Source organism: Martes martes, assembly GCF_963455335.1.
Source record: "Martes martes genome assembly, chromosome: 2".
NCBI lineage: Eukaryota > Metazoa > Chordata > Mammalia > Carnivora > Mustelidae > Martes > Martes martes.
The window spans coordinates 35,460,800-35,487,816 of record NC_137889.1 but is presented as its reverse complement, the minus strand read 5'-3'; the positions used below and the strand labels follow the sequence as shown (position 1 = coordinate 35,487,816).

General features: G+C 32.5%; 1 protein-coding gene across 1 annotated transcript in view; it reads right to left on the bottom strand.

Annotated features, from left to right (window-relative positions):
* Positions 1-27,017, bottom strand: part of ADAM2 (ADAM metallopeptidase domain 2) — a gene marked incomplete at both ends in the record, with an annotated part of 147,186 nt that overhangs the window by 67,589 nt on the left and 52,580 nt on the right. Inside the window, 4 exons of the mRNA XM_080797335.1 lie at positions 6,249-6,385; positions 23,079-23,160; positions 24,186-24,352; positions 24,834-24,905. Coding sequence (XP_080653461.1) covers positions 6,249-6,385; positions 23,079-23,160; positions 24,186-24,352; positions 24,834-24,905 — 458 coding nt within the window. The remainder of the gene's footprint in view (positions 1-6,248; positions 6,386-23,078; positions 23,161-24,185; positions 24,353-24,833; positions 24,906-27,017) is intronic.

Here is a 27,017-nt window from a genome sequence, read left to right as displayed (position 1 = left end):
CTATCTAAGGCAATCTATACATTTAATGCAGTCCCTATAAAAATACCAGTAACACTTTTCACAGAACTAGAACAAAAAATCCTAAAATTTCTACGGAACCACAAAAGACCCTGACTAGCCGAACAGTTTTGAAAAAGAAAAGGAAAGCTGGAGGCATTGCCATTCTAGTCTTCAAGTTATATTACAAAGCTGCAGCAATCAAAACAATATGGTACTGGCAAAAAATAGATACATAGAGCAATAGAAAAAAACGGAAATTCAGAAATAAACCCTCAACTCTATGGTCAATTAATCTTCAACAAAACAGGAAAGAATATCCAATGGGACAAATTCTCTTCAACAAATGGTGTTGGGAACACTGGACAGCAATACGCAAAAGAACAAACCTGAGTCATTTTTTCACACCATATACAAAATAAATTCAAAATGGATTAAGGATTTGAATGTTGAGACCTGAGACCATAAAAATCCCTAAAGAGAACAAAGGCAGAAATGTCTCTGATATCAGCCATAGCAACATTTTTCTAGATATGTCTGAGACAAACTAAATAAAAGCAAAAATAAACTACTGGGACTATTTCAAAATAAAATGCTTCTGCAAAGCAAAGGAAATAATCAACAAAACTATAAGGCAACCTACAGAAGAGAGGGATAAAAAATTTTAAATGACATATTTGATAAAGGGTTAATATCCAAAATATATAAAGAACTTATAAAACTCAACACCCAAAAAACAAATAATCCAATTAAAAATGGGCAGAAGACATGTACAGACATTTCTCTGAAGAAAATATCCAGATGGCCAATGGATATATGAAAAGATATTATACATCGCTCATTATCAAGGATATGTAAATCAAAACCACAGGGAGATATCACTTCACATCTGTCAGAATGGCTAAAATAAAAAAACACAAGAAACAAGTTTTGGTGGAAATGTGAAGAAAAGGAATCCTTGTGCACTATTGGTGGGAATGCAAACTGCTGCAGCCACTGAGGAAAACAATATAAAGCTCCCTCAAAAAGTTTAAAATAAAGCTAACCTATGATCCATTAATCACACTACTGGGTATTTACCCAAAAAATACAAAAACACTAACTCAAAGGGATACATGCATCCCTATGTTTATAGCAGGATTATTTACAATATAAAAGTCATGGAAGCAGACCAAGTGTTTATCAATTGATAGATAAAGATGATATAGTATATACACAATAAATATTATTTAGCCTTAAAAAGAACAAAATCTTGCCATTTGCAATAACATGGATGGAACTAGAGAGTATTATGCTAAGCAAAATAAGTCAGAAAAGACAAATACCATATGATTCACTTATATGTGGAATTTAAGAAACAAAACAAATGAGCAAAGGTTAAAAAAAGAGAGAAAGAGAGAGAGACAAACTAAGAAATAAACTCTTAACTACAGAGAACAAACTGATGGTTACCAGAGAGGAGGTAGATTGGAGGGATGGGTGAAACAGGTGGTGGGGATTGAGAGTGCATTTGTTGTGATGGGCACTGAGTAATACATGGAATTGTTGAATCACTGTATTGTACACCTGAAACAATATAATGTTGTATGTTAGCTATACTGCATTCAAAATTAAGTTAAATTTAAAAATAAATGAAGATTATAGAAACTTTATGACAAATTAATTTCAAAGAAATATTTTTTAAATCCCAAATAAATATCCTCATATCTTAAAATTAATTATTAAACACCTTTCCAGAAAGAGAAGTCTAAGATGAATTACTATCAAATAATTTGTGAAGAATTAATATCAATTTTCCAGATCACTTTTAGGAAATTTTAGGATGCCTGATAATAAAACCGGTCAAAATTATTAAAAGAGTAAACAACTGAAGACCAATGTCCTTCATAAATATACAGAGAGGCAAATATTAGGGAAGAAAAATCCAGCAACAAGTAGGGCAATACACAAAAAAGATTACTCATCATGTTCAAATGTTGTTTATCCCAGGAAAACAAGTTATTTAACAATTTCAACATATCAACTGAAAAAAGTAAAAACAATAACAACACGCAAACATCTTTATATGTAATGAAATCTATTCATGATGGAAATTTGGACAAAGAATAAAAAAAGTATTTCCTCAATCTGAGTGAAAGCCTCTATGAAAATCTTTCAGCTAATATATTTAATGGTGAAGGATTAAAGATTTTGCTCTTAAATTAAAAGCAAGAAAAATAGCCACACATTCCATATCCTCTAACATTGAATTTAAGGTCCTAACCACCATAGTAAGGCAAAAATAAGACTTGAAAAAATATGAAGATTGAAAAAAATGTAGAACTGTATATATAATATGTGATTGTATATGTATAAAGTTCTAATAAAGCTAAATTAAAATTCCAGAACTAAGTTAATTTAGCAAAACTGTAGGAAACAAGTTCCATGAAATTTTCTATATACTTGCCTCAAACAACTGGAAATTTTATAATCTTATATATAAAGAGGTGCAATTAGAAAGAATAGTATATGCTAATCTATTTACACCTAATAATTTCCCCAAAGAAAAAAATTGTGGAAACACTGCACTTTGAAAATTTCTAACCATGATGAGAATAATTTAGGCATCTCAACAAAATAAACTCTTTCAAAATTGAACAAAGAATACTTTGACAATATTGAGGGGGAAGGGGAGGGTCCATAGACCTATTAATATTCAGATCTTCTAGTCCTTCCTGTCATTTCCTCACCATCATAACCCTTATAATCATTGTAATCAGTATTAAAGGTAACATATCATTATTGTAAAAACTATAATTCAAAGATAAATCAATATTTAATAGGCAGTGTTCAACATTATTAATATGAGGTACATACACCATCATCCGTCTTTACTTAGATTAAAAACAAAAGCAAATGGAATGAACTTGATTGCAGGACATTTATTTAGGACATGATACTAGGAAATAGGATTAAAGAAGTAGGAATAGAAAAAGAGAGAATGAGGTAAAGTCAACATAAGTGTTTTTTATTGAGATGACAATTGTCACTCCATTCTGCTGGGACCACAGAGAAGTACAGAATATTTAATGGATTGTAGGGTAGCTCCGTTGCACTACTGGGTATTTACCCTAAAGATACAAATGTAGTGATCCAAAGGGGCACATGCACCTGAATGTTTATAGCAACAATATCCACAATAGAAAAACTATGGAAAGAACCTAGATCTCTATCAACAGATGAATGGATAAAGAAGAGGTGGGGTAAATATATACAATGGAATAGTATGCATCCTTCAAAAAAACCAAATCTTGCCATTTGCCACAATGTAGATGGAAGAAGAGGGTATTATGCTAAGTGAAATAAGTCAATCAGAGAAAGACAATTATCATATGATCTCTCTGGTATAAGGAACTTGAAAGGCAGGGCTGGGGGGTCATGGGGGGAAGGGAGGGAAAAATGAAACAAGGAGGGAGAGAAACTGTAAGAGACTCTTAATCTCAGAAAACAAACTGAGGGTTGCTGGAGGGGGGTGGGGTAGGGGGAGGGATAGGGTGGCTGGGTTATGGACATTGGGGAGGGTATGTGTTATGGTGGGTGGTGTGAATTGTGTAAAAGTGATGATTCACAGACCTTTATCCCTGAAACAAATAATACATTATATGTTAATTAAAATTTTTTAAAAAAATATTTAATGAAATTGTCCTTTGATGGTTAGGAAGCTGGTGTTCCAATTAAGTGTTTGAAGGCTGCCCCTGTGAATAGGTGATTACCTTTATTTTAAGGCCTCTTTTACATATTTTCCCTAGGGAAGAAGCTGATTGACCTTCATGAATTTTAAAATGTGGACCTGGTCATTGAGTACTTCTTGTGGGACTTGAACTTAAGATAGATATAAAGATCTGTATACTTCGTGCCCACTCTAAATCAACTCACATGCTTCTTCCCCATGTTTCCTTGTCTCTAAATGTACAAGCTTGCAGTATCCAGATCCTTGACCAAATACCCAACTTATTTGTCATTGCTGAGGCTATGTAGATCCAAACTGTGGCACTTCTCTCATACGAGATGGAGAGTTAAATGTATTGTGTGTAAATATGTTCATTGAGATGGTCTTAATCTAATTGGAGAATAGTATGAAATAGTGATTTTTTTTTCCAAAAAGATTCCACCTAAAATATTGAAAGGAGCTATTATTGAACTAAGTTTTTTTTTTTTTTCTCTGCAGCCAGTTTTAGGGAACTCCCATGTGACCACTGATGTGAAGTGATTGAGAAATATTGGTGCAAAAGATATAGGTGACATGGAGCTCTGTTATCCCCGTTATTTACTTACACTGGATGTTTTTAGTTAGCTACCATATATGTCATTTTGGTCATTTGGTAGATTAATAGGTCCATTTGATCTTATAATTCTAGAGACATGAAAATACTCAAATTATGATGAAAATAATTTTAGTAACACAGTTACTATTTCCTGGATGCATGTTCAACTCTATCAGTGTGCAATAGCCCACACCAAGAGTTTCAAAGAACTCTAGGGGCCTGAACTACAAATTTCTTATACTTGTCAGAAATTCCACATGTAACCTAATCTATTAGGAATATCTTTATTTATATTGTATCATAATGATCATAAGTGCCAAAGTACGAGCATTTTGCATCACAGCATGGACATGCAGTGGCCTCTCTCTACTATATCTCCTGCTAAAGACATCCCTGTTGTCACCAAATCATGAATTGTTTCTAGGTCCACAATTATTTTAAAAGGGCTTGCTTTCTATAGCCCCTTCTTTTTCTGTTGTTTCAAATTTATATTCAAATTCTAGTCAGTAATATTCAAATTCTAGTGTATTGATTTCAGGAGTAAAATTTAGTGACTCACCACTTACATATAATGTCCAGTGCTCAACACAATGAGTGCCCTCCTTAATACCCATTACCCATTTTTTTAAAAGATTTTTATTTCTTTATTTAACAGAGAGAGAGATCACAAGTATGCAGAGAGGCAGGCAAATAGAGAGTGGGGAAACAGGCTCCCTGCTGAGCAGAGAGTCCGATGTGAGGCTTGATCCCAGGACCCTGAGCTCATGAACTGAGCCAAAGGCAGAGGCTTAACCCGCTGAGCCACCCAGGCACCCCTACCCATTACCCATTTAACCCATCCTCCCATCAACCTCCTGTCCAGCAACCCTCAGTTTGTTCTCTCTAGTTGAGTACATTTTATGCTTTGCCTCCTTTTTCCTCCATGTTCATCTGTTTTAGCTCTTAAATTTCACATATGAGTCAAATCATATGGTTTTTATCTTTCTCTGACTTATTTCTTTTAGCATAATATACTCTAGCTCCATTCATGTTATTGCAAATGGCAAAATTTCATTCTTTTTGATGGCTGAGTAATATTCCTTTGTATATATATACATATATGTACACACACACATACATATCCTCTTCTTTATCAATTCATCATTGATGGACATTTGGGTTCTTTCCATAATTTGGCTATTGTTGATAATGCTGTTCTATAGCCCCTTCTGAGATAACTATTTCCATAGGAGTCGCTGCCAAATCAGAGCCTGAGATAAAGATTTGAGTGCAAGTATTCTTAAGAAACGATTCCAGAAGCAGAAGTGAAGGAATGGAGAAAATGTGATGTTACCAACTTTATTGCTGTAGGAAATGGGTCTTGATTTTCTAAGACATGTGAGAAGCAGAAAGTGGCTGTGAGAAATGTCCTTCAGAAACACAAGAGGCTGGCTCTAATCACTAACTGGATGGTGGTTTCCCTAAATCTTCTATTTGATCCTAATTCTATGAAATCTCGCCATTGTATACTCCACCAGATTCACTAGGTCTTTGAGGCAGGGCAAGGATATTGCAAAAAAGCCTTCTCTAGTACAGAAAAAGCTAAAAAACAGCACCTCCAAATTCAGACGATGCCAAGACTTCAGGTTGAGAGGGCAAAATGGAAGAGACTCATGCAGACAAAAATCATTCTTGTAGAGTGATCACAAGCCTGTATTGCTTATGAAATCATGCATTAGATTATAAAATCTGGCAAGTGACTTAGTGATAACTGTAGAATTAGGTCACATATGACAAAGCAAGTGTGGTATCAGATTACAAGTGACAGGGAGGTAGACATGCAGCATTGGGCATTGTTGGGACACAGCCTGTATTATTTTAGCAGCCTAGACTTTTTAAAACTAAATACACCGAAGTTGTTTTTACATAAACTATGTATATAAAGAATATAAAAGTAAAGCATCTTACATTGCTTCTGGATTCATTATGCAGACAGTTCCTGAGCACTGGCATTTGCTAATATCATCATAAGCTATTCCCATATTAAGGCTTAGTAATTGAGCTATAACAACTGCAAGCGATTCCAGACTTATGGTTCTGGGGTGCTGGAAAAAAAAAAACACACATGTACAAAAAAAAAAAACACACTCAAATTTTAGAAGATACTTCATTTACCTGGAAAATAATGTAATTATTAAAAATAGTCAATAAAATTGAATAAGGCATCTAATATGTTAACCACAGGTGAGCCAACCATATCGGTCTAACATGTTACAGGTACCATTACCAATATAAGAAAAATATAAAAAGGGAGATCTGAAATTTTACCAAGATGTAAATGCATGGTTCACTTGGTAGCATCAGGGCAAGAAAAATATTGTCCCAATAACTTGTTAATTATATATGAGAATTATTATAGTCATATTTGCATTCACAAAAGAAAATCTTTAGATACACACATATACACAAACTATATGTGTGTCAAATTAACAGGTTATGATCATTTACAATTTAATTATTTGGGGATAATATATTATGCAAATCTTTCATACATTTAAAAAAATCATAAATTAATCCATTGAATTAAGCTAAATAATGACTGAAATTAAAAATGCTGACTTTCCACCGTTGTTTAAACTTTATTTTTAAAGCTAAAGTAACTTTATAATTTTTCTTTTTGCAAATATAGGATACTTATTATAGCACATTTTAACCATACTAAAACATAGGCAGTTTAAGAAAAATACAAAAATCACACCGTCTGTTCATAGAGATCTAATAGCATTCTGTTAAGTATACTTCAAGATTGGTTTCTAGGAATACATTTTGGTATCTTCTGTTTGCCTCTTAACCCTGCAGCATTTTCCACCCTGCTGTCTAGCCCAGAAAGTGAAACCAATAGATTATGTTAAAGTGTTCCTTTACCCTCTGCTTTCACCTAGATTTAATCTAAAGAGATTAACAAGCTAAGAAAAGAGCAGGATGTTTAATACCATCACTGCCAGGGTGCCTATAACTGTCGGAATCCTTGAGTGGAAGCCTCTACCTTCTGTCTGTGACTGTAGGAAAATGACATTCTCGTTTCTTTCAAGTCTGAGTGACAATTAAATTTTTTTTATTGCTAGCCCTAAAGTATGGCAAAGTTCCTATATCTTGCATACACATTGATAAATGGTCCCTTTATCAAATTACCACAGTTTAATTTTCATAGAGAGAAGGGGAGAGGGAGGAATAGTGGAAAAGAAATTGAAGAAATCTGAGGATTCTAAATTTCAAGAATTTAAATAATTGGATATTATAAATAATAATAGTATGTTACATTTTTGCTGCAGTTACAAATTTTCCTTTTTGCAGGATAAGTAGAAAAGGTCTAGCATTATTCAATGTATCTTGACATTTGTTTCCTATTCTGTATCTGTTCCATTCCCTGTTATCTTTTACAGCTTAGTAAGATGAAAAAACCAATATTCAAAAATTCCACTTTAGTTATTTGTGTGAAAGTATTCTCCTCCCCACCCCATGCAACTGTTTCTTTATTTTCTATCTTCTTACTACCGCATGTATTATGACTTTTTCTTTCATTGTATGATAGGATCAGATACATGGTTTAGTTTTTGAGATGAACTTTCTTTATACTCTTTACTTCTACTAATCAGCTCAGGGTGCCATTACACAATACTACAGATTGCGATGGTTTAAACAACAAAATTATTTTTTCATAGTTCTGAAGATCAGAAGTCCAAGATCAAAGTACCAGCATCATTCATTTCTGGTGGGGTCCTTCTTCCACGGCTGCCTTCTTCTTTTCTCACTTGGTTTTTCCTCTGTGTATGTACAGATAGGTATCTCTGCTGTCTCTCTTTCTTTATGAAAGCCAGTTCTGTTGAATTTGGGATCCACTTTTATGATCTCTTAAGTATCTCTTAAGGTTAAATCTCCAAATAGAGTCACATGGGGCTTTGGGGTTCAATATATGGATTTTAAGAGGACATGATTTAGTCCATAACAGAACAGTATGAAAAATTTGAAAACGGTATGGACTAGAATATAAGAATTTCTTATAGGATATTGTTATGATTACTTCTGTTTTGAAAATAAAATAATGGGAAAAAATAAGTTATATTTAACATTAGATTTTTTAAAAATATTTTAGGAAAAATGTTACAACTAAGTAGACAAGTTTCTTTTTGTAAATAATACCTGCTTAGGACAATAGTTGTAGAATATTAACAGTAACTGACATTTATTAAGGCTTCTTAAGCACCAATCACCAGACAAAAAAGTTGGTAGAAAAGGAAGTATTGAGACTTCCTTTACTGTGCAACATGTGATTATTCTACAAATGCGCCTGACACTTATGCTCATAAAAACTTCTGATCTCCAATTTTAGAAACCAAGATTCTATATATGTCTTTCAGATAAAACTTGCTAATATTGTTCAAATCTTCTAAATTTTAGTCTGAAAAATTAATTATCCAAGTATGATTTATTTGGGCTAGTAGTTTTCAGTGTTTGCTTTATGTATTTTGAAGGTATTTAGTTGGATACATACGATTTCAGGTTTAATATATAAGGCAGGTAAAATTTTGTTTCATCCTAAATTGAATCACTTAAAATTCATATCTTTTTACCTGAAGAACATTTTGCTGCTTCATACTAATACTGATACATTAGTTTTCCTTTGGCACCATATTCTGTATTTTTATACTCATTAGGGTTAAAATTTCTGGCATTAGATACGTAGGTTGATTTGAAACATAAAAGAGAAAAAATCTGATTTTTTTATTTTTTATAGGTGAAATTAAAATATTTTTAACCACTTCTGGGTATTGCCTTTTCAAAATTATTGATAACATTTTATTTTGTGTGATGTTTTCATGCTGAGTGTACAAATCTTAAGTGCCTTGATGCAGTTTTATGTAAATATACACATACATATATATAGAATATTTATTTACACATATATATACACATTCATATACAATTTATACATATCGTATGTGCATACACATATACATACATATTTATGATGTGTGTGTATGGGTCACAAACCTGCTTAAGTACTACACTGTAGAAGATACAGAATGTTTTTACTACCCAGGAAGCTTTCTCCAGCAAGTTTCCAGGCATTACCTCTCCACTAAATGTAACTTCTAATTCTGACTTTTAGCAATATAGCTTATCTTTAGCAACACTTTAGCTTCATTTTTAAAAAATGGCATCATGCCCTTCTTTTGTTCAACCTACAGTTTTTGAGATCCATCAATTATTCAGTGTACCAATATTTCTTTTTTTTTGCTTGCATCATATGACTATACCACACATGTTTATCCAGTTCATGGATAAGAGGACTCAGTATTGTTAAAATGTCAAGCTTCCTCAAACTGACCTAAGGATTCAATTAAAAAGCCAATCAAAATCCAAATATTTTTTGTTGAAATTGACAAACTGATTCTAAAACAGAAATGCAGAGAACTTAAGATACCCAGATTAGTCTGAAGAATTAGTAGGAGGGTTTATACTACCATTGTAGGTAATATATATAAAACTATAGTTAAGACAATGGTGTTGGTGGAAGGACAGAAAGACCAATGATCATAAAAGAATCAAGAAAGAGACCAGGAATATGATGATCAGATTTATATAACAAAGGCACCACTTTAATTCTGTGAAAGAAAAATGGCCTGTTTACTAAGTGTCATTTAGTGACTACTTACCTAATGTGAATAAATAATCCTGACCCCTAACTCACACCAAATGAGTTATTTTAATGTGGTTTATATAGACCTATAATTGAAAGGCAAAAACACGTTTGTATTAAAAAATATAAGTGAGGGGCGCCTGGATGGCTCAGTGGGTTAAGCCTCTGCCTTCAGCGCAGGTCATGATCCCAGGGTCCTGCGATTGAGCCCCACATGGGCTCTCTGCTCAGCAGGGAGCCTGCTTCCTCCTCTCTCTCTGCCTGCTTCTCTGCCTACTTGTGATCTCTGTCTGTCAAATAAATAAATAAAATATTTTTTTAAAAAAAGAAAGAAAATGTAAGTGATTAGCTTTAAGATCTTTGAGTGGACAAAAATTTCTTAAAGGTGTTAATTTTTATAACTAGTTTGTTGACAGTTTTATCTCTCTTTTTTTGTCATAAACAGGTTCTAACTTTACCAAATGTTTTTTTTCTGCACCTATTATTTCTTTTGGTATGGTAGATTATGATTGATTTTCAAATATAAAATTGACTCTGCATTCCTGGAATAATTCCTACTTGGGTAATGTTGTGTTACTCTTCTGATAAATTGCAGAATTCTTTTGCTAACATATAGTTGGCATAAATCCCCAATTCATAACACAAGCAAAGAAACAGCCCCTCTTTTTATATTCTCTAGAAGAATTTGTTTCACAATGGTACTAAAACTTTTGGGACTTCAAGGAGGCCCTCTGAACCTATTGTTCCTGTGTGTTCATTTTCAAGTCTTACTTAAGACTCAGTTACTCAATAGGTCAATGTTCATTCAGGTTTTCTTTCCTATTCATTTGATAGATTTTATTAATCATGAAATTTAACTTTATCCAAATTTCTTGCCATACATTAGTTGAGAATCTGCCTTGTTTTATTTTTAATATGTGTAGGCTCTGCGTGATTGTGTACCTTTATTCTCAATGAGGTTTTTTTTTGTTCTTTGGTTTTTGTTTTTTGTTTTCTCAATGAGGTTTTGATAATTTATTTGCTCTTTTAGATGTAGGATACTAGCTTTGCTTGAGGTTTATCAATTTCATTTATCTTTTTAAACAAATTACTTTTGGATTTGATGATTTTCTCCATGATATACATATTTTGTATTTTTCACTGATAGTATTATTTTTTATTACCTTCTCCTTTCTAGAGTCTTTCAGTTTAACTTGTAACTGTTAACTTGTTTTTTTGAAATTGGCTTTACATCATCTACATTCAAGCCATCTTTATTTTAATTTGTTTAATTAAAGGACACATATTGCGTGGAGCACTGGGTTTTATACACAAACAATAAATCATATAATACTACATCAAAAACTAATAATGTACTGTATGGTAACTAACATAACATAATAAAAAATTATTTTAAAAAAGCTACAATGTTCTCAGTTTTGTTTTTTTCTGACAGCCCAGGAGTTTATTAGTGTATTTTTAGTGTCATTAAGTTCAAAATGGGTTCTAATTTCTCATGTTTTATTTGCAACCCTTTAGAGGTTTAAAGTGATCTTTCTATTATTTATTTCTAATTTTAATCCATAGTGGTCAGAAAATATTCTCTGTAAGATTTCTATCATCTTATATTGATATTGTTTTATTTATCACTATTTTATTTATTTCAGTAAATTTTTAAAAAGCACAGGAACAGAAGAAATCTTTTGTAGGTGATGGATATATTTATTCCTTTGTTTGAAATGATGGTATTACAGATTCATGCATATGATAAACCCATCAAAGTGTATACATTAAATATGTATAAATTTTATATTAAATATACTTTAATGGAGTTAAAATAATATTCTGCTGCTCTTTGGTATAAGGCTTTTAAATATGTTTCAGCAAAATGGAAAATAGGGCATTGCTGAGTTAAATTTCTCCTCATTCACAAATTATTATTGTGTATATCTTTTTTTCTTTTATTCTTTCACATTTGCTATATATATTTTTAAGCAATGTAATTAGGTGTATACAACATTATGATTGCTATGTCTTTCTTTTCAATTCCTTTGATTATCATTTGATAGTCCTCTTTATTGCTTTGTTTTGCTTTATTTTGTTTTGTTTTTAATTTAAACTTTATTTTATCTTTCCAGTGTTCCAAGATTCTTTGTTTATGCACCACACCCAGTGCTCCATGCAATCTGTGCCCTCCTTAACACCCACCACCAGGCTTGCCCAACTCCCCAAACACCTCCCCTTCAAAACCCTCAGTTTGTTAATTTCTCATAACACATCTTTCCTTAAAGTCTACTGCTATAGACCAAATTGTGTCCTTTGCAACATCCTATGCTGAAACCTTAGCCCCCAGTGTGATCAGTGTGACTGTATTTGGAGATAGGGTATTTAGGAAAAATTAAGGTTAAATATGGGCATCTGATAAAACTGTGGCCTTAAAAAAAAAGATCTCTTTTTCTCTTTCTCTCTTTCCCCACTTCTCCCCACTATTTGAGAACACAAGAAAAGGTAGATACCTGCAAGCAAGCAAGACAGAGCTCTCACCTGAACCTGACCTTGCTGTCCCCTCATCTCAAACTTCCAGCTTCTAGAATTGGAAGAAAATAAATTTGTATTGTTTAATCTACCCACTCTATGTTATTTGGTTATGGCAACCCAACCTAATTAAAACAACTATTTTGTTTGCTATTAATATACCCAAAACAAATTGCTTTTGTTTAGTATTTACATTGTATAAATTTTCATTGTTTAAATTTCAGTGTATAGACTCCATTTCCAGAAAGATGGAACAAACAAATGTCAGTCTATCTCTCCCACTGAACTCAGCTATAATACCGAGACAGAATAGAGACACAACTATTTGATTTTACAAGCCTGAAAGTATCAGCATTCAAAAGGGGAAGAACACCCAAATTCAAAGTACCAGTGAATTGGTCTCTCCCAGCCTAAAAGCCTTATAGTCTGAACTTGCAAGCGAGCACTGTAGTGCACACAGAGAACCAAGAGAAGTTCTGTAGTTCTGAATTGAAGAGTGGAAAAGGAAACTCTTAAATCTCAGGGAAAGTGGGTATATCCTATTTATGTCTTTTTTCTTTTTCCTTCTGTTCTTTCATGTTCTATCCATCAGGTGATTCTTCAGCAGCTTTAGCAGCACCAAAGCGGCCAAAAGGGGGAAATTACAAAACCAAAATTCCAAAGGAGGAGGATTTTTCCTTTCCTTTCATAGAGTTTTATGTTCATGAGTTTGGGATCAAATAAGGTAGTTCTGTTATATTCTCTTCTCCAGTGCTTGGTCTCCAGAGGTGATACAATCACAGAAATGGGAAGATTCTGGACAAAATACTAAAAAAAGCAGCCACAAATAACTGAAATGTACCAAGGAGATAGAGAGCTGTGAATTAAGGAAATCAGTCCCACAAAGCTATATTCTATCTATCTATCTATCATCATCTATCTATCTACATCTATCATGATCATCTCTATCATGGATCTATCTTTTAATATTTAAGTATATATTTTTTATATTTAAGTATTAGCCATTGTATTAATCTGGGCTCTCCAGAGAACCAATAGTATAGGGAGAAAGAAGCAGAGAGGAAAAGATATATTATAAGGAATTGGCTCACATGATTATGGAAGCTGGCAAGTACAAAACCTGCAGAGTGGGCCAGTGGCCTAGAGACCCAGCAGAACCAATGATTACATTCCAGTTTGAAGGCCAGCAGATGATGATGGTGCACATGAAATCTGAAAGCAGTTCTGCTGAAGAATTCTCTCCTGCTTGGGGAAGATGATCATTTTGTTCTATTCAAGCTCTCAACTGGATGAGGCCCACCCACATTATGGAGGGCAATATATTTTACTCAAATTTCACCAATTTTTTAAAAGATTTTATTAATTTGTTTGACAGAGAGAGAGTTCACAAGGAGACAGAGAGGCAGGCCAAGAGAGAGAGGGAATCAGGCTCCCTGCTGAGTAGGGAGCCCAACTCAGGGATCATGAGCCAAGTGAAAGGCAGATGCTTAACCTTCTGAGCCACCTAGGCCCTCAAATTTCACTAATTTAAATATTAATCTCATCAAAAACTCTCCAAGTCAACATACAAATTAATCATCACAAGCACCACTCTACCCTTTCAAGTTTCAGTTCCAAATTAAACTCCTCTTCTACCCTTCTACTTCCCTTATGCCTCCTGGCCCTTGTCCCTCTGCCTAGTTTTTCAAGAAAAATCTGAGGCATAATCATTTATTTTTCCATCCTATTGGTTATGTATTCAATAAGTTGGTAAGCCCTTTATGTTCTGTTTTCATAATATGTACTGAACAAAATCTACTCACATATCCAAGAATAAAACACCAGTTTATACCATTCATCTGCAATTATCTCCTATCTGGTCTCCTTGTTTTAAATCCTTACCACTGAATAATTTCTTTTAAATAAGGCGACTAGAAAAATATTTTTGCCCTGACCAAAAAACTTCCAGTGCCTTTTCATTGCAAAGAGAATAAAAGTCAAAACAATTTGCAAAGATCTATTAGGCCCTATATAATTAGACTCTGGCTGACTTAATATTTTTTTAGCCATCTTGTTCATGACATTCATTTCCATCTAAAGGCCTTTGTATTTAATGATCTTTTTTCTTATCCACTCTGACTTGTTAGACCTTGCCATAAATGTCTTTGTCTCATCCTTCATGCATCCTCCTAAATATTTTCTCCTTAAGGTTTTTCTTTTATCACCCTAGCTAAAATAGTCTATTCCTCATCCCATTATTTTAACTATATTATCCTACTTTCCTTCTAATTAGCAAATGCCATGAACTGAAATATTATAACATTACTTTTAGTTAAAAGATGTCAATAGATTTTCTAAGGTTAAATGATCCTATGTTCTTTGGATAAAATCATTTTCTTGGTCATGGTCTATTATTTTATAAACTGCTAGGCTCAGTTGGTTGGTATTTTTAATGAATGTTTCTACCTCTCCTCTATGTTTGTGGAAAAATTAGCCTCTAATTTCATTTTGTGTAACATTCTCCTTTGGTATTAATATATTATGGTAATTTTGGTTTCCAAATTTGTATTTTCTCTTTTTCTATTCTCTATAGATGTACGAGATTGAAATAATCAGTTCCTTCAAAATTGTGAAGAGTGCCTAAAAGCATTGTTCTATTTTCCTTATGAGATTTTAAAAATAATTCTTTTAATAATTTGATAATTCTGAATTTCTAGTTCTTCTTCTGTAAGTTTTAGTAAATGATGGATTCTTATTAACAATTCCTATTAACAATTCCTATTAATTCCAATTCCAATTAACAATTCCCAATAATTCCTATTAACAATAACCTATTACTATTTGTCCACATTTGCAAATTTATTATATCTCGCTATTATCTTAATATTATCTACATCTGTAGTATTTCCTCTTTATTTTTATAATTTTACTAGTGTATTTCTTCCTTATTTTATAAAATTAATTTTGTGAGAAATATGCTTGTTTTTAGTTTTTTTTGAGACCTAATATTCTTTTATAAATACTTCTATTCTAATTCATCTGTCTTACATTGGTTTCTGCTTTTATCTTCATTATTTTCTGCCTTCTATATGTCTTAAATGTTACTTTGTTTCCATCTTTTCACATTTGCTCACTGGTTTTTAGCTATATTTTCTCCAAAATTCATTAGATACTAATTTCCTTAACTGTTCTTTACTACTTCACTCCTAAAGTTTCACCATCAATTATTTTAGCATCAACAATGTTTTTTATTTAAAGTTTCTTATGAATATGTGATTCTAGTTTTATTATTCATTTTTGTTTATTGTATAACTGGAATTGCCTTGATAACTTGTCAAAAATCATTGATTATATATATCTGGGTCTATTTTTAGATTTCCTATATTGTTATATTGATCAGTTTATTTACACTACAATATTTTAATTACTATAGTTTTTCAGAAGTTTTTATCTTCTACTTTTCCCTCGATTTCTAAACTTGCTTTATCTATTTTCTTTTTAATATTTGTATATGAAATTTTTTATCAAATTTTATCAAATTTTTTGTCAGTATTTACAAAAAAAAAGAAAAAAGCTTGCTGTGATTTTGGTTAGGACTGCATCATTATTTCTATAAAATTGGAAAGACAATTTAATTTTATATGATAAGGATATTTCAACAAAATTTTTATAAGAAACAAAGATAGGATTAAAAAATAAAATACATTTTAAAAAGCTTAGAAAATTAGAAATAAAACTGAGCATCTTTATTATGTTACAAAGTATCTGTAATAATCTAGAGCAAACATAATACCTAATAGTGAAATATTGAGTTTTTCCCTTGAAATCAAATATGATACAAGGATGAATACAATTGATTCAATTAAACATTGTTCAATTCAGGGTTCCTGGGTGGCTCAGTTGTTAAACATCTGCCTTCAGCTCAAGTCAATGTCCCCGCTCAAGTCAGGGTCCTGGGGTCAAGCCCTTCATTGGGCTCCGGGCTAAACGGGAAGCCTGCTTCTTCCTCTCCCACCCCACTTCCCCCCTTCCCCCGCTTGTGTTCCCTCTCTCACTGTCTATCTCTGTCAAATAAATAAATAAAATCTTAAATAAATAAATAAATAAATAAACACTGTTCAATTCAACTATTTCAATTGAATATTATTCTTGAGATCCTAGCCAATTCAATAGGAGAAAAAGCCTTAAAAGATGTATGTATTAGAAAGGAAAAAGGAATGTAATTTTCCTTATTCACATAAGACAAAATTGGACACAGAAAATTTAAATCTAAAACTACAAATACATATAGAAATATACAAATCAGTGTATAATGTTGTTTTTCAACATAACAGAAACACATATTATATTTAAAATATAATATTCACCAATATTGCCAAGAAGGTCAAATAGCTATATATATGGTATTTAATATATGCAAAATATCTACATGGCAACCTACCATGAAATTTATGCCTATTTGTTATCTATAGTTTCTATAAATTCTATCTTCTCATATTTACTTGCTTCTTATTTAACTTGAATATATTTTATCTTTTTATATTCACCTTCACTTAGTCTTAGTATATCTCTTACAAAGAAATATTTGACCTTTAAATAATTTTTAAATCTATCAAAGATTTTATCACTTAGTTGGTGAGTTTAACCTATTTATATTCACATAATTGCTGTCATATTAAAATATATTAAACCATTTTATTTTATATTTTCTATTCATTTTATTTTGCATTATTGTTCTTATGCTTCTTCTTCCTTGGCTGTATTTTCATTTCTTTCATTAGATTATTACATAGTATAGTTTTGTTCTTACTATCTGTTCTTAGGACCAATATTCATCTCATATGACCTTACTTCTTTCTAAAATTTACTGTTATCTATACCTTTCTCTTTAGAAAACAAGTCCTATAACATGCTTTCATGTCAATTCTATAACTCCCTTAACCACACCATCATAGAATGTGCTCTAGTTTAATATTGATATAATACCTGTCATTCCCCACAGAGGTCAGTTCCAGCTCTTTTCATTTTAAGACAATAATAAAATTTAGCAATATTTATTCACTTTTAGTTTCCTGATCCTTGTAGTTTTTCATATTATAAGTAATTTCTACAAATGTATTCTCAATGTTAGTCATTCATTTGGCAAATCTTTTGAGGACTTATACACCTGAGACTGTTTTTATTGCGTCTTAACTATGAAGTCATTCTGAATATCCAAGAAATTGATCTGAGGACCAACAGAACAAACTGTGTAACTAGAGAGAGAAAGAAGAGGCCACATTATGGAAGGTAGGAGGTGTGGAGAGGTGATTTGGGGAAGAAAAGGATCCCAATGAGGGAACCTAGGTCAGGGAGAGAGACAAAAGGGAAGGAGGGAGAGAGAGAGAGAGACAGAGGACCCCAAAAGAGATCAGACTAGAAAAACACTTCTCTAAAGACACTGAATGGTAAAATGAGAAGAGCTGATTTTCATGAACTTTAACAACCAGTGGGACTCAAAGATTGGAGTTTTAGATGTCTACATTGTGATCAGTGTGGATCCTGGTAGGTGCTTGCATTGTTCCTGTGAAGGCGAGCAAAGAGCTGAGTAGTGGACCAAGAGATCTGAGGATCTCTTGATGTGCACTGGGAGATAGTTTCCCTTCTTAAAGAGCATCTTGGAGAGACGGCGTTGTTTCTCCAAGGACAGAAGAGCTGGTGGGTGCCATTCCCTTCCCCACCCTTCAACATAGGTACACAGACAACTGCTGGGGGTTGCTCACCTGGACACTGGTTCTTTGCTGCACTTTATTCCAAAATCAACCCCCCTGTGCTTGGTGTGTCTGTCCTTCTGGGCAAACCCACATCAACACCAGCATGACAAGATCCTCCACCAGAGAACCAATGGGTTCCTGCCATGCCAGGTCCATAAAGTTTAGAGTTTTAAAACTTAGCCAGCCTCCCTGGGATAGAATGCAGGTGGCACAGTGCTGCCAGGGTGCAGTTAGTCAGTGTGAAGGCAAAGATCTGAGCCCTTCCTGGAACACATGAGGGGAGATTGTTCCTTCTTCTGGGAGAGCTTCCCAGACAATGACAAGTAAAAACTCTTTTCTTCAGGATGAGGGAAGGGGCTTGCATCATTTTTCTCCTCTTCCCCTCAGCATAAACTAACTTCAGTAAGCACAGCACCAACAGTGGCAGCCTAAACTGCTTACACGAAGCCCTACCCTCCCATACTCTACATATGCTGCCTTTCTAGAGCAACTGTGCCAGAGAACAAAATCATTGGACCCCATACCAGATGAGTAGCACAAACTCTGCATGTACCATATCGACTGACCATAAAGTTCTATAAAGCTTCAGTGCTAGTAGAAATAGTATCAGGTCTCTTTTAACAAGCAGACCAGAGCACACCTGGTTAAAATTCACCATACTCTGGACAAAGTCCAAACACTCTCCACTGCAGGCAAGGAGAAACTCTGCAGAGGACTGACTGGAAGAAAACAGCAGCCAAAATATAACAGCAGAGAGTACACAAAATACACCAGAGACACATCCACTGTGCCAGGACCTGCACAGTATATGACTTCTTCTTAATAAAGCCATTACTTACAGGAGCAGGAAATATAATAGGCTTTTCTAACACAGAGAAGAAGAGAGGTACCTAGCCAAAATGCCAAGATGGAGGAATCCATCCCAAAATAAAGAACAAGAAAAGGTCATGGCTAGGGATCAAATCAAAACAGATATAGGATCTAATTGAAACAGAAATACGGATATGCCTGATCCAGGATTTAAAACAACAGTCATTAAGGATACTAGGTGGGCTTGAGAAAAGTACAGGAGACACCAGGAGTCCCTGGAACAGAGATATGAAAGACCTAAAAACTAGTCAGGCTGAAATAAAAAATGCTATAACTAAGATGTGAAAGCAAATGAAGGTAATGGCCACAGGATGAAAGAAGCAGAAGAATGAATAAGTAATATAGAAGATAAAATTATGGAAAAAATAAAGAGAAAAAAAATACTGGATCACAAATGTAGACTTAAGGAAATCAGCAACTCCAGAAAGCATAATAACATTCATATCATAGAAGTCCCAGAAGAATAATAAAGGGGGGAAAAGGGGAAGCAGAAGGTTTATTTGAGAAAATTATAGCTGAAAACTTCCTTAATCTGGGAAAGGAAATAGATACTGAAATACAAGACACAGAGAACTCCCATCAAAATCAGGAAAAGCTGCCCAACATGTATTTTAGTCAAATTCACAAAACACAGACAAGGAAAGAGTCCAGAAAGCAGGAAAAAAAGTCCTTAACCTGCAAGAGAAGGCAAATCAGATTTGCAGATCTCTCCACAGAAACTTATCAGGCCAGAAGAGAGTAGTATATATATTCAGTGTGCTTAATGGAGAAAATATGGATCCAACAATACTTTATCCAGCAAGGCTGCCCTTCATAAAAGGAGAGACATAGAGTTTCCCAGACACACAAAAACCAAAGGAGTCCATGACCACTAAACCATCCCTGCGACACTGAATGGGGGGAAAAAGACCAAAAGCAAAGAAGACTAGAAAGGAACAGAGAACATCACCAAGAACAGCAACTCTACCGGTAACACAATGACACTAAATTTATATCTATCAGTAATCACTCTGAATGTAAATGGACTAAATGTTCCAATCAAAAGACACAGGATATCAAAATGGATAAAACAAAACAAAATAAAACATGACCCATCTATATGCTACCTGCAAGAGTCACTCTAGATCAAAAGTTACCTTCAGATTTAAAGTGAGGAGATGGAGAACCATCTATCACATTAATATGTCAAAAGAAATCCTAAGTAACAATACTTATATCAGACTGTAATAAAAGATGAAGAAGGGCACTTTGTCATAATAAAAGGGTCTATCTAACAAGAAATTCTAACAGTTGTAAATATTTATGCATCCAACTTGGGAGAACCTAAATATATAAATCAATAAATAACTAAAATAAAATGATTGGTAATAATACAATAATAGTAGGGGGACTTCAACATCCCACTTGCAACATCTTAACAGAAAATCCACAAGGAAACAATGGCTTTGAATGACACACTGGACCAGATGGACTTAACAGATATATACAAAACACTTCATCCTAAAGCAGCAGAATACAGGTTCTTTTTGGCTGCACATGGAACATTCTACAGAATAGATCATATACTGGGTTACAAATCAGACCTCAACAAGTACACAGAGGTTGAGATCACACTATGCATATTTTCAGACCACAAAGCTATGAAACTTGAAATCAACCACAAGAAAAATTTGGATAGACCACAAATATATGAAGGTTAAAGAGCATCCCACTAAAGAATGAATGGGTTAAACAATACTTTAAAGAAAAAATAAAAATATATATGGAAACAAATGAAAATGAAAATATGACAGTCCAGTACCTTTGGGATGCAGCAAAGGCAGCACTAAGAAGGGAATACACAGTAATACAGGCCACCTTAAGAAGCAAGAAATATCTCAAATCCACAACCTATCTTTCCACCTAAAGGAGCTAGAAAAGGAACACCAAATAAAGCCTAAAGTCAGGAGAAGAGAAATAATAATGACAAGAGCAGAAATAAGTGATATAGAAACAAATAACAAAAGAACAGTAGAATAGATCAATGAAACTAGACGTGGTTCTTTGTCAGAATTAATAACATTTATAATCCCTAGCCAGACTAATCAAAAAGAAGGGAGAAAGAACCCAAGTAAATAAAATAACAAAAAAAGGAGAGATCACAACAAACACCACAGAAATATAAACAATTATAAGAGAATACAATAAAAAAGTATATGCCAAGGAACTGGTCAATCTGGAAGAAATGGTTAAATTCCTAGAAACATATAATCTACCAAAACTGAAACAGGAAGGAATAGAGAATGTGAACAGCCCCATAACCAGCAAAGAAATTAAGTCAGTAATCAAAAATCTCCCCCTCCAAAAAAAACAGTCCAGGGCCAATGGCTTCACAGGCAAAGAGTTAATTCCTATTCTTCTTAAATTATTATAAAATCTCAAAAAGGAAGGAAAACTTCCAAATTCATTCTAAGAATTTAATATTTATTTATTTAATATATATTTATTTAATGTTTCACATTTAATACTCTATAGTACATTAAAATTACCCCCAAAGAAATCAAGAAATTGATCCTATTTGCCCTTGTACCAAATATCCTTAGGTATAAACCTAATGATGGAAAAGACCTGTACTATGAAAACTAAAGAACACTGATGAGAGAAATTGAAGAGGACACAAACAAAGGAAAAACATGCCATGCTAATGGATTGGAAGAAAAAATATTGTTAAAATGTCTATAATATCCAAAGCAACCTACACATTTAATGCAATCCCTATCAAAACACCACCAGCATTTTTCAGAGTTAGAACAAACAATCCTAAAATTTGTATGGAAACACAAAAGACCCCAAATAGCCAAAGCAATCTGAAAAAGAAAAGCAAACCTGTAGGCATCACAATTCCAGACTTCAAGTTATATTACAAAGCTGTAGCCATCAAGACAATATGATACTGACACAAAACAGGCACAGAGATCAATGGAACAGAATAGAAAATCCAGAAATGGACCCACAACTATATGATCAACTAATCTTTGACAAAGCAGGAAAGAATGACAGTCTCTTCAACAAATGCTCTTGGGAAAACTGGAAAGCAACATGCAAAAGAGCAAAACTGGACGACTTTCTTACACCATACACAAAAATAAACTCAAAATGGATGAAAGACCTAAATGCAAAACAGAAAACCATCAAAATCCTTGAGGAGAACACAGGCAGTAACCTCTTTGATCTCGGCCATAGCAACTTCTCCAGAGGCAAAGATGGCAACGGAGGCAAGGGAAGCAAAAGCAAAAATGAACTATTAGGGCTTCATCAAGACAAGAACTTCTGCTCAGTGAAACAGTCAACAAAACTATAAGGCAACCTTAAGAATGGGAGAAGATATGTGCCAATGACTTATCTGATAAACGGTTAGTATCCAAAATCTATCTAGAACTTATTAAACACAACAACAAAAAACAAATAATCCAATTGAGAAATTGGCAAAAAGAAAACATGAACAGACGTTTTTCCAAATAAGACACATAAATGGCCAACAGACAGATCACCAGGGAAACAGAAATCAAAACCACAATGATATATCACCCCATACCTGTAAGAATGGCTAAGGTTAACAACACAGGGAATAATATGTGTTGGCAAGGATATAGAGAAAGGGAAAAATTTTTGCACTGTTTGTGAGAATGCAAAGTGGTGAAGCCACTCCAGAAAACAGTACAGAAGTTCTTCAAAAAGTTAAAAATAGAACTATCCTATAATCCAGCAGTTGCATTACTAATTATTTACCCAAAGGATACAAATTTTATATTTATGAAGTTCAATAAGATCTTTTTAAAGTCCCAACATTTCCAATCTGTAGCAAGGACAAAAATCCTCAGAATCATTTTGCAAATTTTAATGTACATAAAAATAATAAAATAAAGAAACACTTCACTGTATATTGATCTAAATAGCATTCTATTTATACATCTCAGCCAAATAAATTAAACCATATCATACCAGAGCAACAGCTCCTCCATAATGGCTATCACACATCTTCCCTTGAAAAGTTGCACCAACATAATTTGATTTTTCTCTGTAACTTAAGTTTAAAAAAGGATCATAGTCATATAATTTTGTAAAATTAAGCACAATTACTATTAAATTTTCCTAATAACATTTTTATTTGCATATTTATATAATAAATTAATAAATATTTCCACTTAACATTAAGGTAATGAAGCTTGGAAGTGACTAAATATGTTTGCTTGTCTTGAAAACAATGAAATACTTTTAAAAAACAAATAATAGAAAGTTTATAATCATACTGAATTTTTAGAAAACAACATTCTTTATTATGTAGTATTTTTTAAAATTGGGTAATTCCTAAAATATCAAAATAATAAAAATAAATAAAATTCCTTAAAGTTAGAAAGCTAAAGAAATACAATTGATAAATAAAATGGGCAGAGTCACCTTATGGGCTGAAGTTTCTCATATAACTGGATAGAATTAGACAACCAGGATCATGAGAATATATGGCATACTTGTGGAACAGAAAATAATTTAAAATATTATAATTTTATAAATATATTTTATATAATATAGTAATGTATTATATATAGATCCTAAATATTAATAAGAGAAAAACAAAGAACTTATTAAATAGAAAGGAAGCCTTATATTTTTTAAAATGCAGCACAATGTAAATATGGTCTGTTAGAGATATTAAAATTTACAGTAGTGTTGTCATATCCTTGGGGTTTTTTTTGTTACCTCATGAAAATAAAGCATTCAAAGAAGTCCTAATTACTACATTCATCATGTGTGTTTCTTCAGACAGATACTATTAAGTATTGTTAGGGACATTTAATGATATGGTACACATTCTAAGGTAATGGAGCATATAATAACAATATTGAAAGAGTGAGTTTTAACTACAAACAAGTAAATAGAATGATTGACATCAATAATTCTGCTATAAAAACTCTTTGAAAAATAATATTCACATGATGTATGTAGAAAAAAATTGTCTATTTTCCCTAACATCCTGTCAACTATCAGAAATTAGGCCAAATATGGATGTTTTCCTCTGTATAAGACTTAGTAAAACCAAAATATGCTTACACAAGTAAAAATGCTATATCATGTGGACGCAAAACAAGATAAGATCTTTTCCATTTTAAAAATCTGTATAATAATTCATTAGCATCTCCGGTTACTGAGATTTTATTTTCATCTATCCAAAGTTCCAATGAAGAGAGAATTATTGTAACATTAAATGGTGTAAAAATCTAAAATAGAAAACATGAAGAAAATATGTTCAGATATCATGGTTTAAATAGATCTGGAGATTTATCTATAAAAATAAACACTACACTGATGACAAATATTAAACAACAGAATTGTTAAGTCTGGATTGGATCTTAGAGAGTATATTAATAAGTAATAAGTATGACTTATAAAACAAGTAATAATTAAGTTTGAAAAGCTTGTACTTCAGCAAGCCCTATGTGAAGTGCTTTATCAATTTTATAATTAGCATAATTAGGTATATATTATTATAGTATACATAATTATAGTATACATAATTAGGAATATATAATAATTATTATTCCTATTATTATTCCTATTCAGAAAACTGAAACTTAAAACAGTTACATAATTTGGCCTATTTTATACATCATGTGCATTCAGACAGTGCCATAGATAAAGTATGGGAATTCTTTAAGTAACACAAGCAAATGCAAAAAGAATTAAAAAGCAAATACTTACAGCATTGGTCAGTCCAATCAATTGGAAGATCTTTTGAGTGACAACAATTGTATCAGAACCCATATGATTATACTGAAAAAGGTAAGAAATTGCTTAACTTACCAATTTATTAGTTTTTAAACATTATTGTTATAGAAGTAATATTATACTCAGTGTAAAATAGGAAAAATATTTTTAAAAATACAAAAGACACTACAAACTCTTCCAAATATAAGAGGAGGGAAGATTTCCAAATTCATTTTATGATGCCACCATTACCCTAATACCAAAATCAAACACTGCGAAAGTAAAATACAAACCAATATTCCTAATGAACACAGATGCAAAAAATCCTCAACAAAGTATAGGCAAATCAAATTCAACAGCATATTAAAAGGATAATACACTATGATGAGTAGGGATTTTTTCTAGTAATGTAAGAATGGTTCAACATCTGCAAATTAGTCAATATGCTACACTACATCTACAAAATGAGGGATACAAATTACACGATCAGATGATGAAGAATCATCAGAAGATGCAGAAAAAAAACATTTTAACGAACTTCAACATCCTTTCTTTTTTTTCTTTTTTTTTATATGATATTTTAAGTTGTTACAAATTGAAAAAAAAGATACACATGATCTTTATATATCCTTTTATTTTGATATATTTTATTCATGTTTTATTCAGTAAAAAAGAAAATTGACACTACTGACAATGTGTACACATAAACCACACAAATCCATAAACACATAGATATAAATTAAGGTGATTAGTCAACAATGTAAGCACTCTATGCCAACATTGGAGATAACAAAGCTATGTTAAATGTTTCAAACCAAATTTATAACTCACCCATCTGTAAGTAATAAAGAAGACCAAGAACATAATTTTTGGAAGGCAGATGGGACAGAAAGTTCATCAAAGAAATTGAGTACTTGTTTAAAAGTGCATTAAACCTAGGATAGGGTAAATATCATAGATTTTTCAGGATTAAATGAAAGAACAAGATGGTTTGAGATACTCAAGAGTAAAAACTCCAGAATAAAAGTTTTTGTTTGGGGCCAATGGATTTATCACACAAAATAATCTTTAAATATTCTTATAAATGCATATGAGTAAACAACTATTTCTAATAAAAAGATAATTTTTAAAAACTAGAAAACATGCACTTAGGACAAAAGGAGATAGTAAGGGAGGAACAAATAGCTATAGAATAGAGAAAAAATCAAAATGACAGACATACATATAGACATATAAATAATGACATTAAAAAAGGATGAAAAAATCACTTAAACTATTAAGAAATTAAAACTACAATGAGATAATACCTCACACCTGTTAGAATGCCTGCTATCAAAATGACAAGATATAAGAAATGCTGGTTAGGACATGGTAAAAATTTAAGGGTCCATCAATGGATGAATAAGAGCTTGTGAGATGTGTGTGTGTGCACATGCACACACACACACCACAATGGAGTATTACTTGGCCATAAAAAAATGAAAATTTTCCATTTGTGATATCGATGGACCTTGCTATAAACATTAGGGTGTATGAGAGCATTATACTAAGTGAATTAATAAGTGAATTAAGCCAAACAGAAAAAGACAAATACCTATGATCTCATTTACATGTAGAGTTAAAAAAAAAAAAAAAGCACATACATACAAAGAAAAAATTGGAAATTGCCTGAAGAAGGGAATGGGCAAAATGAGTCAAGAGAACTACTTCCAGTTATAAAATAACTTCCAGTTATAAAATAAACAAGGTATGGGGATGTAATGTATAGCATGGCAACTATAGCTAACAATACTGTACTGCATATCTGAAAGTTGCTAATAAAGTAAATCTTAAAAGTTCTCATCACAGGAAATAAAATTCTGTAATTATGTGTGCTGTGGATATTAACTAGACTTATGGTGGTGATCATTTTGCAATATATACAAATACTGAATCATTATGTTGTGCACCTGTAACTAATATAATATGTCAATCATACCTCAATGAATAAAAAGTGGAAAAGAGAAAATATTCAAAAGTCTTAAGCAGGGGATAGATACAATTTGATTTATGTTTTAGAAAGGTAAAAGGCCCTAGCCTCATGAGATTTGGGGTATTAAAGATTTTGTCTATATAAAATGAATTAGGAGCCTTTTTAAATTATGTCAGTCACCATACAGTACACATCATTAGTTTTTG